Source organism: Notothenia rossii, assembly GCF_949606895.1.
Source record: "Notothenia rossii genome assembly, chromosome: 7".
In the NCBI taxonomy this organism is placed as follows: Eukaryota; Metazoa; Chordata; class Actinopteri; order Perciformes; family Nototheniidae; genus Notothenia; species Notothenia rossii.
Window position 1 is genome coordinate 55,972,116 of NC_136905.1, and position 16,895 is coordinate 55,989,010.

The 16,895-nt window shown below is 42.3% G+C and overlaps 1 protein-coding gene across 7 annotated transcripts in view; it reads right to left on the minus strand.

Annotated features, from left to right (window-relative positions):
• ralgapa1 (Ral GTPase activating protein catalytic subunit alpha 1) overlaps positions 1-16,895 on the minus strand; it is a 137,758-nt gene that overhangs the window by 48,781 nt on the left and 72,082 nt on the right. For all 7 annotated transcript variants that reach the window (XM_079692204.1, XM_079692207.1, XM_079692203.1 and 4 more), the window contains 2 exons: positions 9,054-9,212; positions 5,930-6,057 (listed from right to left, as the gene is read on the minus strand). In XM_079692204.1, coding sequence (XP_079548330.1) covers positions 5,930-6,057; positions 9,054-9,212 — 287 coding nt within the window. The remainder of the gene's footprint in view (positions 1-5,929; positions 6,058-9,053; positions 9,213-16,895) is intronic.

Below are 16,895 nucleotides of genomic sequence, written 5' to 3' on the forward strand. Positions count from 1 at the left end.
CCTGATGTCCTTTTCTGTCAACCTTCTAATTAGAAAATAAGCCTTAAAAAAAATTACTCACAAATGTAGTCAGAAGTAAACAGTGCCTTATTTTCAGCTGCTGATAAATGCACAAATGTGTGTCAGTAACATGTTAATGAAAACTATGTCTTACATGTTTTTTTATGTTGAGTACATAAGTTTTCTTGTCTTACTGGACACTTTTAGGCTTGACATTTCTCTTAAAATTCTCCCTTAGGGTCCCACTCCATGTAACTCTTTTTTAGGTGTTAACATGGAACTTATCATTTTCCTGATAGGACCCGTACAGAGGGAGCTACTCACGTAAGGAGTGGTGAAACCAATATATCACTCCATACTTTCATCTGCTCTGATCTACAGAGAGGGGCTGATCCCACTGTGGTGGGCTGCAGGAGGAACCAATCGCTCTCTGCACTCACCAAAATGATACTGCACCATTTGCATCGCTATTGCAAAAAAAAGCTTGAACTGGAGTGTAGGCTTACTGTCCATCAGAAGCGATATATGGCTTCTTTTGTAGAAAAAATAACTCATTTAATAATTCAAAGATCGATTTTTGGAAGTTGTGGATCGCTGCTAATGGGATAAGAATCTCCATTATTACACGATTAGATCTTCTCCACCCAACCCTAATAGACTGCTGCAGTAATAAAGTATTTTTGTAGGCCAACCAGGAAGATATTATTGGATAGTGTGATCATGGCAAACAACGGTTTATGATAGTTACACATTTGTTTATGATTTGTGTAACGTAATTGCAATTGATTGAATAAAGAAGCTAACGTTAGGCTGTAAAAGAACTACATCAAAGTAACATAACTTCAAGTTACCACCGCTAAGCTAATGGCGGATCAGCTTATTACAGGCCTTCAACCTATAACATGATAAAGACGCGGAAACCCGGATCTGGTCAAATGCTCACTAATATCCGCGTTTTTGGGATTCATTCCTGTACCACTCTATAGGAGACAGCAGAGGGTAGGGCAGTTTTACAAACCTTTGTGTGTATATAGCGGGGCTTATATGGAATGGGGCTGACTGCGCACGCGTGCGTGCGTGTGCTTGTGTGTGTGTGTGTGTGTGTGTGTGTGTGTGTGTGTGTGTGTGTGTGTGTGTGTGTGTGTGTGTGTGTGTGTGTGTGTGTGTGTGTGTGTGTGTGTGTGTGTGTGTGTGTGTGTGTGTGTGTGTGTGTGTGTGTGTGTGTGTGTGAGGGAGTCTTGGATTGTTTTTCTTGCTGCAATGAGCTGATATGTGAGATAGAGCTGTGCTTACACACAGCTGCCCCAGTAGCCTGGCACTATGTTCGTGTGTGTGTGTGTATGTGTATGTGTATGTGTATGTGTATGTGTGTGTGTGTGTGTGTGTGTGTGTGTGTGTGTGTGTGTGTGTGTGTGTGTGTGTGTGTGTGTGTGTGTGTGTGTGTGTGTGTGTGCGTGCGTGTGTGTTTGTGTGTGTGTGTAAGTTGCTGGATGGCTCTAGTCATGGTGAATGAAAGATCAGAGGGAGAGAGGAGGCAGATGGACTGCCCTGAGGGCCAGGAGACAGAGAGGGAGAGGAAGACAGACGTAGATAGACAGAAAAAGAAAGAAGAGTAAAATGCCAGTTAACCGCTGACACGCTGAGCCCTGCCAGCCTTCTTCCCATCTCCCCCCCCCCCCCCATTTGCTTCTGTGTCAGCCCCTATGTGAGGATGCTTGATGTCACAGTGCAGCAATCATAAGGGCATCCAACCCATATGTGCAGTATGTGTGATAATCTCCAGGAATATTTGATGAAATAAAAGCTATTAAGGGATATTGGATTTATACCAGATATTATATCAATATTGGTTCCACCAAACTGCGAAGGTCATCATATCTCTGCTTTAGTTGAATTAGCATATTATGATGCATTCCATGACTTAGAACAGATGCTTTAGAGGCTGTTGCTCAAAATTCAAGATTCTATGCTTTTATTATCCCCGTTAATAGTGTACGTAATGCCGATGAAACTCTTAAATCCCAGGCCTTGACAACAGTACAACAATCAATATACTTAAGATTCCAAAAAAATAAGTGATGTAAGAAATACTATTTACAAAGCAAATATACACCCTATCATGTTTCACGTTAACCCAACTGATGGGCTTTTCTTTACTTATAAAGAATGGGGAAAACATGTGCGCCGGTGAAGATGGCCGCATTGTCTTTTGGCTGCAACTTCTACAGGTGCACAGAGAGCATCCTGAATGGCTGAATCACAGCCTGGTACGGCAGCTGCACCGCCCTCAACCGTAAGGCTTTACAGAGGGTGGTGAAAACTGCACAGAACATCACCAGGACGGAGCTGCCATCCATGGAGGACCTTTACTCCCAGCGGCTCAGGAAGAAATCCCTCCGGATTATAAAAGACCCCCATCACCCCATCCACAAACTGTTCTGTCTGCTGCCGTCTAGCAGGCGTTACCGCAGCATCCGGACTAAAACCACCAGACTCAGGGACAGCTTCATCCCGCAGGCAATAAGACTGTTAAACACCTGAACTGTTGAAACTATTTCATAACATTCATCTGCTACTTAGTAATTATTTATCTCTTATCTAATATATCATTCCAATAACTTGTATATAGACTCGTATTGCACTATTCCTCTTTTTTTCCTCACTTTTTTAAAACTATTTTTCTTTTGTATTACTTTTAATATACTATATTTTAATATTGTTTTAATATTCTCTGCTTATCTGTATTATTGTGTTGCATTGTTGGAGAAGCCTGTGACCTAAGATTTTCAACAACATAATTACTCTGTAGCTATGTTATTTTGACAATAAAGAACCTTGAACCTTGAACTTGTATTACAAATCTGTTTCTTTTGGGATTCTTTTATATTTTTTAGTACCCCCCCCAAAACTTTACTGATATTTCATTGTCTTATCCTTCATCAACTCTTAAAACTTTAGCATTGACTGCTAAGGATTGTAATGACATCATGATGTCAGACTTTCTGGAGGTTAAGGACGATGAGAATCAGCAGCGAGGAGAACGGGTCGAGAATTCTGAACAAAGAGGAAAGGCAGACCGAGATGGAGGGAGATAAAGGAGTTAGAGAGACAGGAGAGAAAATACAGGGAAGGAATTAGTGAGGGGAAAAAGAAGAAACAACGATAAGGGGGGGCAGAGCGATACCAAGAGATGGATGTAAAGACAGAGAGACAGGACTGGAGGGACAGAAGAGAGAAAAGAAACGAGGAGTGACAAAGTGTGTGTGTGTGTGTGTGTGTGTATGTGTGTGTGTGTGTGTGTGTGTGTGTGTGTGTGGGTGTGTGTGTGTGTGTGTGTGTGTGTGTGTGTGTGTGTGTGTGTGTATGTGTGTGTGTGTGTGTGTGTGTGTGTGTGTGTGTGTGTGTGTGTGTGTGTGTGTGTGTGTGTGTGTGTGTGTGTGTGTGTGTGTGTGTCGCAGAGAGATGGGGAGTCAATAATGACTGATTACTGTAATTCAGCCTGTCACAGACATCGACCTGCTGCTACTACCAATCAATACACACCAGGACACCGGCAGACACACACAAATACCCGAACAGGCCTGCACGGCACATGTGTCACCGGGCACACACACACACAATGTAAATACCCAATTTATTGAAATCTCCAATATCAACGTAAGAGCTTGAGCCTCTTCGGGGGGTGCTAACACTTAACCATACACTTACTTTCTCCGTCTTTATATGTAGATATGACTTTTCTCTGTTAATCTCCGTCACGTTGTTTCCATAGCGACAACAACTTCCTGTCAACAGCGCTAACTCTCCTTCAAAATAAAAGCATGTCCATACAAAATAGGAAGCCAAGCCGAATTACACGTGTTGAAGCGGTTTGCTAACGATTAGTACCGAATATCCGGAGCCCGAAAAATGGTATTCAGGACGACAACACACACACACACACACACACACACACACACACACACACACACACACACACACACACACACACACACACACACACACACACACACACACACACACACACACACACACACACACACACACACACACACACACACACACACACACACACACACACACACACACACACACACACACACACATCCCCCCCCAACACCACCTCCACTACTTATATTATCTTTTTGAAGAAGGAGAAAGGGAGGAGAAAAGGGAGGGAGGAGAACAGGAGCCAAAGTAGAGAAAATATGAAGGAGAGGTGGAACAAAGTGAAGAAGGACAAAAGAAAGAGAGGACAGGAAGGAGGTAGGAGAATGAATATGAGATACTAGGAAATAAAAAAAAGTAAGGATAGGAAGACTTTTTATTTAGGTAAGAAAAATAGATAAAGGGTGGAAAGTGATTACTGCAGTGGCCGGGGTTCAAATCACAGTTTTCTGTCTATCTGCTGTAAGTTCTAAATAAAGCCCCCTACAACGAGTATGTGTTTGTGACAGCAGGTTTTTTTTAAATATATTGCGATTTAGCTTATGTAAAACAATCGGTTAACAAATAGAAATCTTATCTGAGCACTAAGGGATTAGAATCTGAAAGGAACAAGTAAACTGGCCATTGATGTGTCCAGGGGACAGAACTACATTTTGTCCACAACAATGCTGCATTATGGGCAAGAAATGTCTTTTGAAATCAGCACGGGACTTGGCGATTTGGAATAAATAACTAATTGCGTCATTTGACAGACAATGCAATTGCGATATGATTAGGGAATGAACATTTTGAAAAGTTCTTCTAATTATCATTGAAAACAATATATAAAAATTCTTATGTGTTTTTTTAAGAGGATCTGTACCAAACAAGGATTTCATATTAAGTTGGTGGAATATCATTTGCAGTTTTTACCATGTACAGGCACGAAGACACTAATACAAGTCATGTATTTGGATTTGAGGAACAGGAATTAGGGGGAAGGAGAAAAGAACAGGCGGCAGACAGGAAGAAAGTACCATTAGGAGATCTAATTGCTTTAAGTGCTGCTTAGAAGAAATTCCAACGATCAGTGAGAAGCTCAGCTCGCCTCAACAGGGGACACTCTGTGTGTGTGTGTGTGTGTGTGTGTGTGTGTGTGTGTGTGTGTGTGTGTGTGTGTGTGTGTGTGTGTGTGTGTGTGTGTGTGTCATGTGCATGACAGTGCCTCTGTGGAGCTATCAGGTGTAATTGTCTGTTCGCGCTTCTAGAATAAAGAGTGTGTAGAAGTGTGTGTGTGTGTTTGAGAGCAGAGAGCAAAGCCCCCTCGTTTAGAATCCGCGCTAGGGAGGAGAGTCATCGATAAATATTGACCGTCGGGCTTGTTCATACCAAACTACCATCGCATCGGATCAAGCAGACAGACAGACAGACAGACACCACACACACACACACACACACACACACACACACACACACACACACACACACACACACACACACACACACACACACACACACACACACACACACACACACACACACACACACACACACACACACACACACACACACACACACACACACACACACACACACACACACACACACACACACACACACACACACACACACACACACACACACACACACACACACACACACCTGTCCATTTATCTTTCTCTCCTGCACACACACTTGATATATGGCACTTCAGAGCCGACTAAATACAGCTCCATCAAACTAGCACTTATACTCTGAAAGCCCGACCCCACTGGACATTGATTTGTTATTCTTAACACTCGAGCTGAGTGAGAGGCGACACTCTCGCTACATCTGTGAGGACTTCAGCACAATGGCACAGGTATATCCAAGTTTAAACCCTAGAAACAACTCACTTTTAAAGAGCTGACCATGAGGCGTAAGCCCTGAAATAGAAAGAAAAGTGCGACCTACCTTTGGCGTCTAGCGTTGTTTTTTACTCAGTAGGGCTTAGAAAGGATACAAGTTCTGGTAGAGTGGAATCAGTGATTTGAGAGCTCGACTGGCGTTGATGGCTGTGGCCCGGACCATGGTGGGCAAGATGTTCATGTCCACTACGGCACCGTCAAACAGTGGACCGAAGAATGGCACCTAGAGACACAGTCGTGAAATAGTTATTAAGGCAGGAACAATAGATGAGCTGGGTTTGACCATCCGAGTGCGGGCAGATAATCGCACACTCGCACATACTCTTCTGGACAGAGCACCAGTGGGAAATCTTGCACAAACTATACTATTAAATACAACGTTTAGCTAGGTAGCTACCATACATTCTCTCCAAATCCGAACGTTAGCTTTCATCAAAAGCGATGGGATTTCCCCATTGGTTATATTAACACTCATTTCTGAAGCTTTGAAGCAATAAGCAGAACTTAAAAGCCAACGTAAGGATTTTAGAAACCTACATCGCGGTCGCATGCCTGTGCATCACCAACGCTAAGCTAAAGGCGGACTTATGCTGCGATTATTTAGTCACTTGTTAGCAACCGCCATTTTTGTGACACATAGAAGCTTCAGACAGGGTGCTCACTGACATATTTGATTTCGTAGGAAGAAAACGAGTTACTCTCTTGAGCTTGTGTTAACCCCAGACCTTATTTCAGGTTTCTAACCATAAACGCATCAATAAACAGGTTTGAAATAAGGCTAACATGAAGTTTTTAGAATTAAACTAATTTCTGTGTTTTAGGACTCATTATTAGACCACTCTGTTGGCTAGGCCTAAAACAGGTCTTAGCTATCCTTTTGATGGCCTCATTTTGGCCTGTCTCTGTGCTCAGAAACTGACATCCATTGAAAAGTTTGATCTCATTTGGACCAATGCGACTGCAGATTAACTCCATGCCAGATATGTTGTGTTCCACTAATGGAAGGCCCGATACGAGATGAATAAATCCTCGTTTTTGTTATCTTTGGCGTCATCTTACTGTAACGGAGTCTGGAGGGACAATTAAGTGAGATTGTAGTCTTCTCTGTCTGGAAGAGACTCACCTGAAGGAGATCTGCACTCTTCTGAGTGAGCTTTTCCAGTTAATAATGAATCTACTGCCAATAAAAGTCTCCTGAAGAACTGCAATTCTAGATATTTTCATGAATAATCTTTAAGAGCCACTAGGTTTTAGTCAACCAATCTTGACAAGTCAAATGTAATTCCAGTAATTGCTAGTGGAATCTAGCAAAGAGAATAATGTCAAGCCTTTTTATTGAATTCATTCTCAGACCAGGTCTCTTAGCCATGCACTCTGACCGAATGCAGGGCTTTCAGGACGACCACACAAAGAATATCTTATCTTTCTGCTTTTTTTGATAATTCAATAGTTTTTTGTAGAATGAATGAAACAGAATGAGGTTATGTTATTAGTGCTGTGGTATCTATGTCATACAGAAAAAGCAGCATTTGATTGTGTTAGGTCTTGTATGAAATAGAATTATGCTATCAGTGCTGTGGTATTAATGTCTGTGTTTTACAATGATACATTAACCAGAGCAGCAAAATGCAGGGGAACACTCTCTTTAGGATTGTTTCGTCAAGCTGGATGCATCTTTAATGTCTGCTACAGAACATTCAAGTATGGAGCAAAACACTGCAACTCAATTATTATTTCATTATTCCTTGGCAAAGCTATGGTCCCCTAATAAAAAGACAAGGCTTGTCTTTTCTTATCATTTACTAAAGTTATATTTTGATTACTTGTTATTTGTAAAAAATAAATAGTTCCCAGGGCAGAAGTGTGACAGCCACAAATACTGCAACACTAATCTGTCTCACCTCCTCCTCTGTGTTGAACTCTGTAGTAGCTCAGTAAGCAAAGTTCCCACAGTAAACACAGAGCGCTAACTCGGACACACCCCCAATGTACCAACTCTGAGCTGAGAACAATTACCAAACTGCTTACTGACTGAATCTCTATATGATATCCATGTTAATCTGCAGTTGAAATGATGTTATTGAGTTTTCATTTCTAATTTATATAATTATTGTTTAATTTGGATGACTGATTGGTCTCTCTTCATTTGTTGTTCTGTTTAGAAAACATAGTGGCCGTAATAAAACTGGCTTATGAGCAGAAATAATTGGGGTTCAGAATGACTAACACACGCTTTAGCAGGTATAATGTTTGCAATGTTCATTATCTTGGTTTACAGAGTCAGCATGCTCTTCAAAACGCAAAAACCTAAAGTTCTGCATAAATGTTCTGCACATTGAAAAAAGAAAGAGATCTCATCTTTTTTTGTCACCAAAGATGAAGAGGTGATTGTTTGTTTGGTAAATTTGTCTCGTCTTATATATTTTTTATTTAATTGTTTATTTGAACCGGGACAATGCACATTAATGAACATTTTAAACAAAATAATGCTTTGAAATGTAAATTAGCCAGATTTGACCTTTGAGCTAATTTCCATCCGTAGTCCCGTCACATACAACATTTATGAACATAACATTTATATACATGGCAAACAGAAATACATGATATGCAGAAAGAGCATGAGCAGCATACAATATCAATATTGCGTGTTGATACAGTCACGGTAAGTGACATATTTAGTAGATTTTTCGAAATTAGTACCGATTAGGCCTTAACACAAAGTACTGCCACCCGATAAGGATGTAATTTGTCTTGTGGGCAATTGATTATAAACCAAAGTATTGAAAACATAAAAATCTTGATCTTGCAATTCATCCTGAAAGCGAGAGTAATGGGTGTACAACATTTTGTGAATATCCATACAATAGTTGTTGACATATTTCCCTAAAGACCATAAATGTGATGGTGGCATGAGATGAGGACTCAGTGGGGATCATACTCTGGGGATCATGAATGATTGGAGCAAGTTTCATAAAAAGCCATCTAATAGATGCAGGAGTGCCATCAATAGAGCTGCGCCACTGTGCGATGGCATTACACTGATTGGCCAATGAGTCACAATTACTGCAACAGTCGACGAGGGGTCGTTTTCCCTGATTAGCCCAGAGGGGGACGGCATTATCATCCTGGGTTTTAATCACACATTTAAATGTCCTGCAGGAACTTTGTCCCAATGTTAAAGTATTCAGCGAACACTGACAAAACTAAACGCATTCTTACCTCAGGTTTTTTCAGTATGTGGATGGAGTACATGTGGTTCTTCATGGGGTAGATGATGATTAGCACGTCTCCGAACTCGGTGGGGATGATCCCTCGCCGGTAGTCTCTAGAATGTTCCGACCAAACAATGTGGACCTCGTCATTACCCAGGTGTCTTAGCTGCAGGGAGACAAGAGGAAATACACCTGAATCAAAACTGGAATAAACATCTGTTGCAGTTTAAACAACACGAACTCAGTCAAAAACAACCACACACACTCAGGGTCCGGTACAACGAGCCTGATATTCATCATAAACCCAAGGGTTTTTATCTTGTGTGTGTACGGGCTGTAAAGGTGGCCCTGGGGGTGATGGAGTGAAGATGGAGAGTGGACACGAAGACCTAGTGAAGCCCCGGAAAGATGGAGTATGGGCTGGAAGACAGATGGGATCAAATCTGGTGCTGTGCGATTCTGAGTGTGTTTCACAATTGCTCAGTGGGCTACAGTAAGGGCCGCTGACAGCTCTGTCATTAACCTTGATGCCTGGCAACACACACACACACACACACACACACACACACACACACACACACACACACACACACACACACACACACACACACACACACACACACACACACACACACACACACACACACACACACACACACACACACACACACACACACACACACACACACACACACACACACACACACACACACACACACACACACACACACCTCTCTACTTGTCTGCGTTGTCTCACACCTTCAGATGTCTGTTGCTGTTGGCTTCGGTCAAGAGACAAAAACATTTTCTTTTTTGATGAAAATTGCAATCAGTTGTGTGTTTTTTTACCTGTGAAGATTTTTTACTCTTAAAGGTTTTTTGTATTCTCTGGGATATAGTCATTGGCTGTGTCCATTTGTAAAATGGATGTAATAACAGTGAAATGTGGGTGCAATGAGGATGTAGTAGTGGAGAAACATGGGTGTAATATGGGTGTAGTAGCAGCGTAGCATGGGTATAATATGGGTGTAATAACTATGTAACATTGGTGTAATAACAGAGTAATAGGGGTGTAATAAGTGTGTAATAGGGGTGTAGTAATGTGTGATGCTTGTGTAATAGCAGTGTATTATGGATATAATGTAGAAAATAGCCATTATTTAATGTTTGAGTGATGCCCATTAGGGATGATGAAGTATGGTTTGCATACATATTTCTTTCGACGGTGAACCACACCATTTTATTACATGTTTTTAATGTTATTTTATTTCCACGCATGCAACTCAACTAATTGCCATATACAGCAAGTCTGAGGTTGATTTAAAGCAACAACTGTTGGAGATATTTTTGCTTCCATTACATGTTCAACAAGTGGAAAAGAACGTGTTAATTTGTGTCTGTAGATTTCTCATCAGATAATGCTGCATTTGCACCGTCTTTTCACTGAACTGTCGTCTCGAAAAGGGTACTCACAACAATTCCGCAACAACTTCATGTTGCACTTGCCATTTTAACGTTAAAAACAATAAAACAGCATGAATTGCTTCGTCGCATTCATTCAGTGTTTCTCAAACTTTTTCATACCAAGGACCACTTAACCAATAAAAAAACACTTGCGGACCACCTAACTCCACAAATATCCAGAAACACATCGTTTTTCTAGAACAGATTACAAATCGCCTGAAAATGGTACAAACAGGTGACGAAGGTGTTGCGCTGGGCTATATCATGCAATCAAAAGTTAAACTTAAGCTCGCTCCATTGGGGAGATATTCCCGCGAGAGTGCGGAAAACTTAAATTAACTTATTAAAATGTGAAATGTTACCAATATACTCACGGACCACTAGGGGGCGCTCACGGACCACCAGTGGTCCGCGGACCACACTTTGAGAAGCACTGATCTAGATCCTCTGTCTCGAGCCAGTGAACTACCGGGCCTTCTAGAATACCCGGGAAACGAGGGAAACTCTGAAAGAATACGCCCAATGGCTACAAATCAATGTATGGTTGGTTGATCAAACTGTCAGTCCAAATGTACGCTCTCATTCAGTGCAACGGCCAGAGCATTATATCAAGGATGTAGAATACCTTGGTTGAAGGATATTCTACCAAGAGACCCAGAACAAGATCTGATTGGTTGCTTTCTTTTCTAACACAAAACCACTGAAATGCGTAGTGCATGGACCGAGAAGGACAAACAAATCAACGTAACACTCTAATATTACAGAGATCAACAACAGAGATACGATTCTCATTTATTCATTTTATATACAATTTATTTATATAATTAAATCAATTTTTTGTTTGTTTTATCTGAGTGTTCCAGGGTATTCTCTGAATACCTTGAAGGCCCTGACGGTTAGCCACTGCTAATGATACAGATTATGAAGGTAGATATGGTGCAAAATGCGAGAGCGTGTAAAACCTGATGTGAGCACTTATAGAAAAAAGTTTTGAGCTTGTGTGCATACATTTACACTTGTATAAAATATCCACGTAACTGTGAACCAAATTTACACTTGTATAAAATATCCATGTAACTGTGAACCAAATTTGAAATCACAGAAGAAGAAAAAAAGTTTTGTAGCTTGTAGAAAAAAAATGAACTTAGTGATGAAATGTTCACTTGCAGAAAAACACATATTTTTAAAATATATTTTCCATTACAACTGCAACTCGGTTATTACTAGGGATGCACCGAATATTCGGCCACCGAAAATTATCGGCCGAAAATTGTTAAAAAGGCCCTTTCGGCTTTCGGCACCGAAAAAATATCACCGAATGTCCGAGAACAGGGTTACGTTGATAATACTCCGCATATTTGTCCGGGTGTTTTGATTTCAAGTGGTGGAGTAATCCCGAAGTGGTGAAAGTCGCAGTTACACCCCCTCGAGAAATGTCAGCTGAACACGTTTTACAAATCGCAATCCGCGCCTCTCACTCTGATATTTTTGAAATATCTCCAAGCGGCAGACATGTTGGCTGTGAGCCAGCCGCGAGCATGGTCGCGCGCGGTGCATGTCGCCGCGTTTTGATTACGTCATCACAACAACACGTTAGGTTACCAAACTTATAGGTGCATTTGTTGTTGTTGAAGGCCTGGCAGTCTTTATTTACACTATTTTGTTGTAGGCCTACTGGCCTAGATGTTTATGCAGTTTTAAAGCACCTTGGCTTTGTTCTGAATGCACTTTGTTGTAGTTATCCTACAGAGAAAAGAAAATGCACTTGACTTGGAATTAATGTACTGTGTGCATTCAAAAGTGCTGAATAAATGTTTTATGGACCCATAATAGTGATTATTATTTAAGTTAAGTTTTGCCATAATCATGTATTTTTCCATAATCAGGTAGCTGAACAACATTGGTAAAAAAAATATATATATATTTCTATTAATCATTTTCGGCCTTTCGGCATTCGGCCAACTGTTTCCTATTTTCGGTATCGGTTTCGGCCAAGAATTAACCATTCGGTGCACCCCTAGTTATTACAACCTCTCAAATCATTCATTACAACTTGAAGAATCTGCTCTGTGGCAGTATAAATCAATGAATCTGCGGTCTTCACTTTTGCTACACTTCATGCAATAAATGTGTCGCAAAAGTAATTTTCACCTGAAGATGTGGGGGGAGGGAGGGGGATTGGAGCGAAGAGGCGGAGCAATCAGAATGACGAGGCTAAATAATAAATCAGAATTTAGAGATTAAAGTCATAATTCTGAGAATTAGTGAAAATACATTTCAGAATTATGACTTTAATGTCAGAATCTTCTGACAATTGGCCTTTATCCTCTTCTGTAATTTATCAAGTCCTTAAAGTGATCAATCCTTGAGCTGCACTTCCCCCTGACAGTGTTTCACATTTCATCCGGTTGGTGAAGGGCTCTGCACATATCACATTTAAAGATATTCTCATTATGACCCTTATGCTGTATTTTTGAATTTCAGAACAATAAAGTGGCACAGTGTGAATAAGGAAAGGTGGAATCTGTCTGATATGCGTCTCTGATCAATATCTCTACATTCTTAAATATTTCGACAATGAAGATTGGGTTGGCGTCATCTTTGATTCCACAATCAGTTGCTCTAATGCAGCTTTAATCCTTTTTCAAGCAGATGTAGTATGAGAGGAAACAGAACACACAGCAAAGAGTGAGAGCTGTGTGTATCTGTGTGTATATGTGTGTATATGTGTGTATATATGTGTGTGTGTGTGTGTGTGTGTGTGTGTGTGTGGTGTGTGTGTGTGTGTGTGGTGTGTGTGTGGTGTGTGTGTGTGTGGTGTGTGTGTGTGTGTGTGTGTGTGTGTGTGTGTGTGTGTGTGTGTGTGTGTGTGTGTGTGTGTGTGTGTGTGTGTGTGTGTGTGTGTGTGTGTGTGTGTGTGTGTGTGTGTGTGTGTGTGTGTGTGTGTATGTGTGTGTGTGTGTGTGTGTGTGTGTGTGTGTGTGTGTGTGTGTGTGTGTGTGTGTGTGTGGTAGGAGGATGAATGCCTGCCAGTATGGACATGTGTATGTCTGTCACTTTAACCTCTTTGTGGACACATTTGTCAAACTGAGTGTTTGTAAGCCTGTACCATGTGCGAGTGTAATGTGTGTGTGTGTCTGTGTCCAACATTAACGCACATTTATAGCCACGTGGTTATTTGTGCAGGCCGATGTGAATAAAGCCCTTCGTGGATGTGTGTTTGTGTCAAGTTAAATACAGGTTTATAGTATGTGTGTGTTTGTGCTTGTGTGTGTGTATGTGTTTGATGGGGCCATCAGCTGATCAGGGAGACGGATGGTGTCGGACCAGGCGCTGATAATCCAATCAGAAGCCTGCAGCGACGTGATAGGCCGAGAAGCAGGAAGTATGATCTGATTAAAAGGGACATTATGGCCATGTGCAGGGCGCCCAATGCCTGAGGGTTGACAGGTGTACACACACACATACACACACACTAACACACAAGTGTCCCCCTAACACACAATCAAAGTGCCTGCCTGGACGCTGATACGACCAGCACCGCGCACAAACACGGACATGATTGCTGCTCAGAGTTATTGGAAACATCGGTGTGCTTTAGAACCGCCAACACAAACAGATAGTGTGTGTGCAGCCACATATGTTCATCGGACGCAAATATAGGGATTGGGAGGCGGAAAACAAAAACACATTGTAAGGGAAGAACATAAGCCAGGTTTCAATACAAGTGCATCGCACATTTTAACGGATTTTTGCGGTTATAAAGGATTGGTTAGACGAGATTACCTACGTACTTCAATAGATCCTTTTTTATAAAACAATTGTGGGGGAGAATCGCCCCGGAATTGCTCTGCTTGTTCAAAACCGGATGAATGCGAATATATGTCTGCAACTATGCCATTTTCAGTTCAGTGAAATCCAGACGCACATATGTCACATGCAGATACGGACATATCACATTTAATCCGCAAGATCAATAAACCTGCCCTCGAAAAACAAATGCCCACCCACTGATTCAGGCCTGCCTTGGGTCCGTGTAGATGTTTGAGACTTACCTAGATAAATGTTCTATTAGTTCCATACAGTGTTAATTTTGTTTTGTTCCGGGGACGGAGCGTTCAAAAGTATAGTGACACTCTACAAAGCTTGTTTGCCATTAGTGTTTTTGCATAAGCACGGTAACGAGCTGTCTGTCCAAACAGCTGGCCAAAAGGCATCATATTTAGTCGGAGAAAAGCACAATTTTCGACTTCCTTAACTCGTAGCTCTGTTGCCCCAATTACGAGTAACAGAACCTACACACGGTTCCGTCGCGTTGACGCTTGCCGGTGGGCGTGTATGGCGCTTGGGGTTAACGACCAACAACCAATCACATTAATATCCCACCCTGGACACACAAAGCAGGCGGTTTGATTGGCTGGCGCTTCCGTCGACGCTTCAAAAGTTGAACTTTTCTCAACTTTCACCGCGAGTAACGGAGGCAAAGCGACGCGACGGAACCACAATGCAGTTCGGCAAAGCCTGACGTCACCCCATTGTGAATGGGAAGCGTCTCCGTTGAAGCACGCGTAACGCATCCTACACACAGTGCAAGCGCTAGCCAATCAAACCGCGTGCTTTTGTGTGTCCGGGGCGGGAGATAAATGTGATTGGTTGTTGGTCGTTAACCCCAAGCGCCAGACACGCCCAGCGGCAAGCGTTAACGCGACGTGCCGTGTGTAGGTTGTGTAACGTTATCACATCAGGTGCGCAGAGGTGGGAGAAGTACTCCAATATTGTAGTTAAGTAAAAAAGTACCAGATTGTAGGAATATTCTGTTACAGTAAAAGTACTGCATTCATTACATTGCATTTAGCTGACGCTTTTATCCAAAGCGAATTACAATAAGTACATTCGACCAGGAAGATACAACCTTAAAGAAAACAGAATCATATAAGTACATCAGGTTTCATAGAGCCAAACATTTCAAGTGCTACTCAACTGGCTTTAGATAAGCCAGTCCTTTATTAGTATATAAATGCTCTGTTAGCAGTTCTTTGTTAGTAATTCTATTGCTCGAAGTGGAGTCGAAAGAGATGAGTTTTTAGTCTGCGCCGGAAGATGTGTAAGCTATCTGCTGTCCTGATTTCAATGGGGAGCTCATTCCACCATTTTGGAGTCAGGATAGCAAACCCACGTGTTTTTGCTGATGGGAAGTTGGGTTTGAAGTGGATTCTAGCAATTACTGGAAGCCAGTGAAGGGAGCGGAGGAGCGGCGTGGTGTGGGAACATTTTGGAAGGTTGAAGACCAGATGAGCCGCTGCATTCTGGATAAGCTGCAGAGGTCGGATGGCACATGCAGGTAGACCAGCCAGGAGGGAGTTGCAGTAGTCTAGGCGTAAGATGACGAGAGCCTGGACCAGAACCTGCGTTGCTTTCTGGGACAGCTGGGGACGTATCCTCCTGATGTTGTAAAGAGTGTATCTGCAGCAGCGGGTTGTTGCAGCGATGTTTGCAGTGAAGGACAGTTTGTTATCTCGGGTCACACCCAGATTCCTTGCAGTCTGAGTCGGGGAAACAATAGAGGTGCCGATGTTGATTGTTAGGTCAAGAGTGGGGCAATCTTTTCCCGGAAAGAAAAGCAGTTCAGTCTTGTCAAGGTTGAGCTTGAGGTGATGAGCAGACATCCACTGAGAGATGTCAGCTAGACAAGCAGAGATGCGTGGGACGACCTGGGTCTCTGAGCGGGGAAAGGACAGAATTAATTGGGTGTCTTCAGCGTAGCAGTGGTATGAAAAACCATGCGGACTTATGACTGATCCGAGCGAGTTTGTGTACAAGGAGAAGAGGAGGGGACCGAGAACAGAACCCTGAGGGACCCCTGTAGTTAATTGACAAGGGTCGGACTCCGACCCTCTCCAAGTTACCCTGTAGGTGCGGTCTTTGAGTTATGAGGTGAGAAGGGAAAGTGCAGTGCCTGAAACTCCAAGTTTTTGTAGAGTGCGAAGGAGGATCTGATGGTTCACCCTGTCGAATGCAGCAGACAGGTCCAGAAGGATGATGACAGAGGAGAGGGAGGCTGCTTTAGCAGTGTGCAGTTCCTCAGAGACAGTAAGGAGGGCAGTTTCTGTTGAGTGACCTGCCTTGAAACCAGACTGGTGCGGATCCAGAAGGTTGTTCTGATGGAGATAACAGGAGAGTTGTTTAAAGACAGCGCGTTCAAGTGTTTTAGACAGGAACGGGAGGAGAGGGACAGGCCTGTAGTTTATAACATCAGACGGGTTGAGAGTGGGTTTCTTTAGGAGAGGGTTTACTCTTGCCTCCTTGAGACTGTTTGGAAAGTGACCAGAAGTTAGATAAGTGTTGATGAAATGGGTGAGAAACGGTAGAATATCAGGAGCGATAG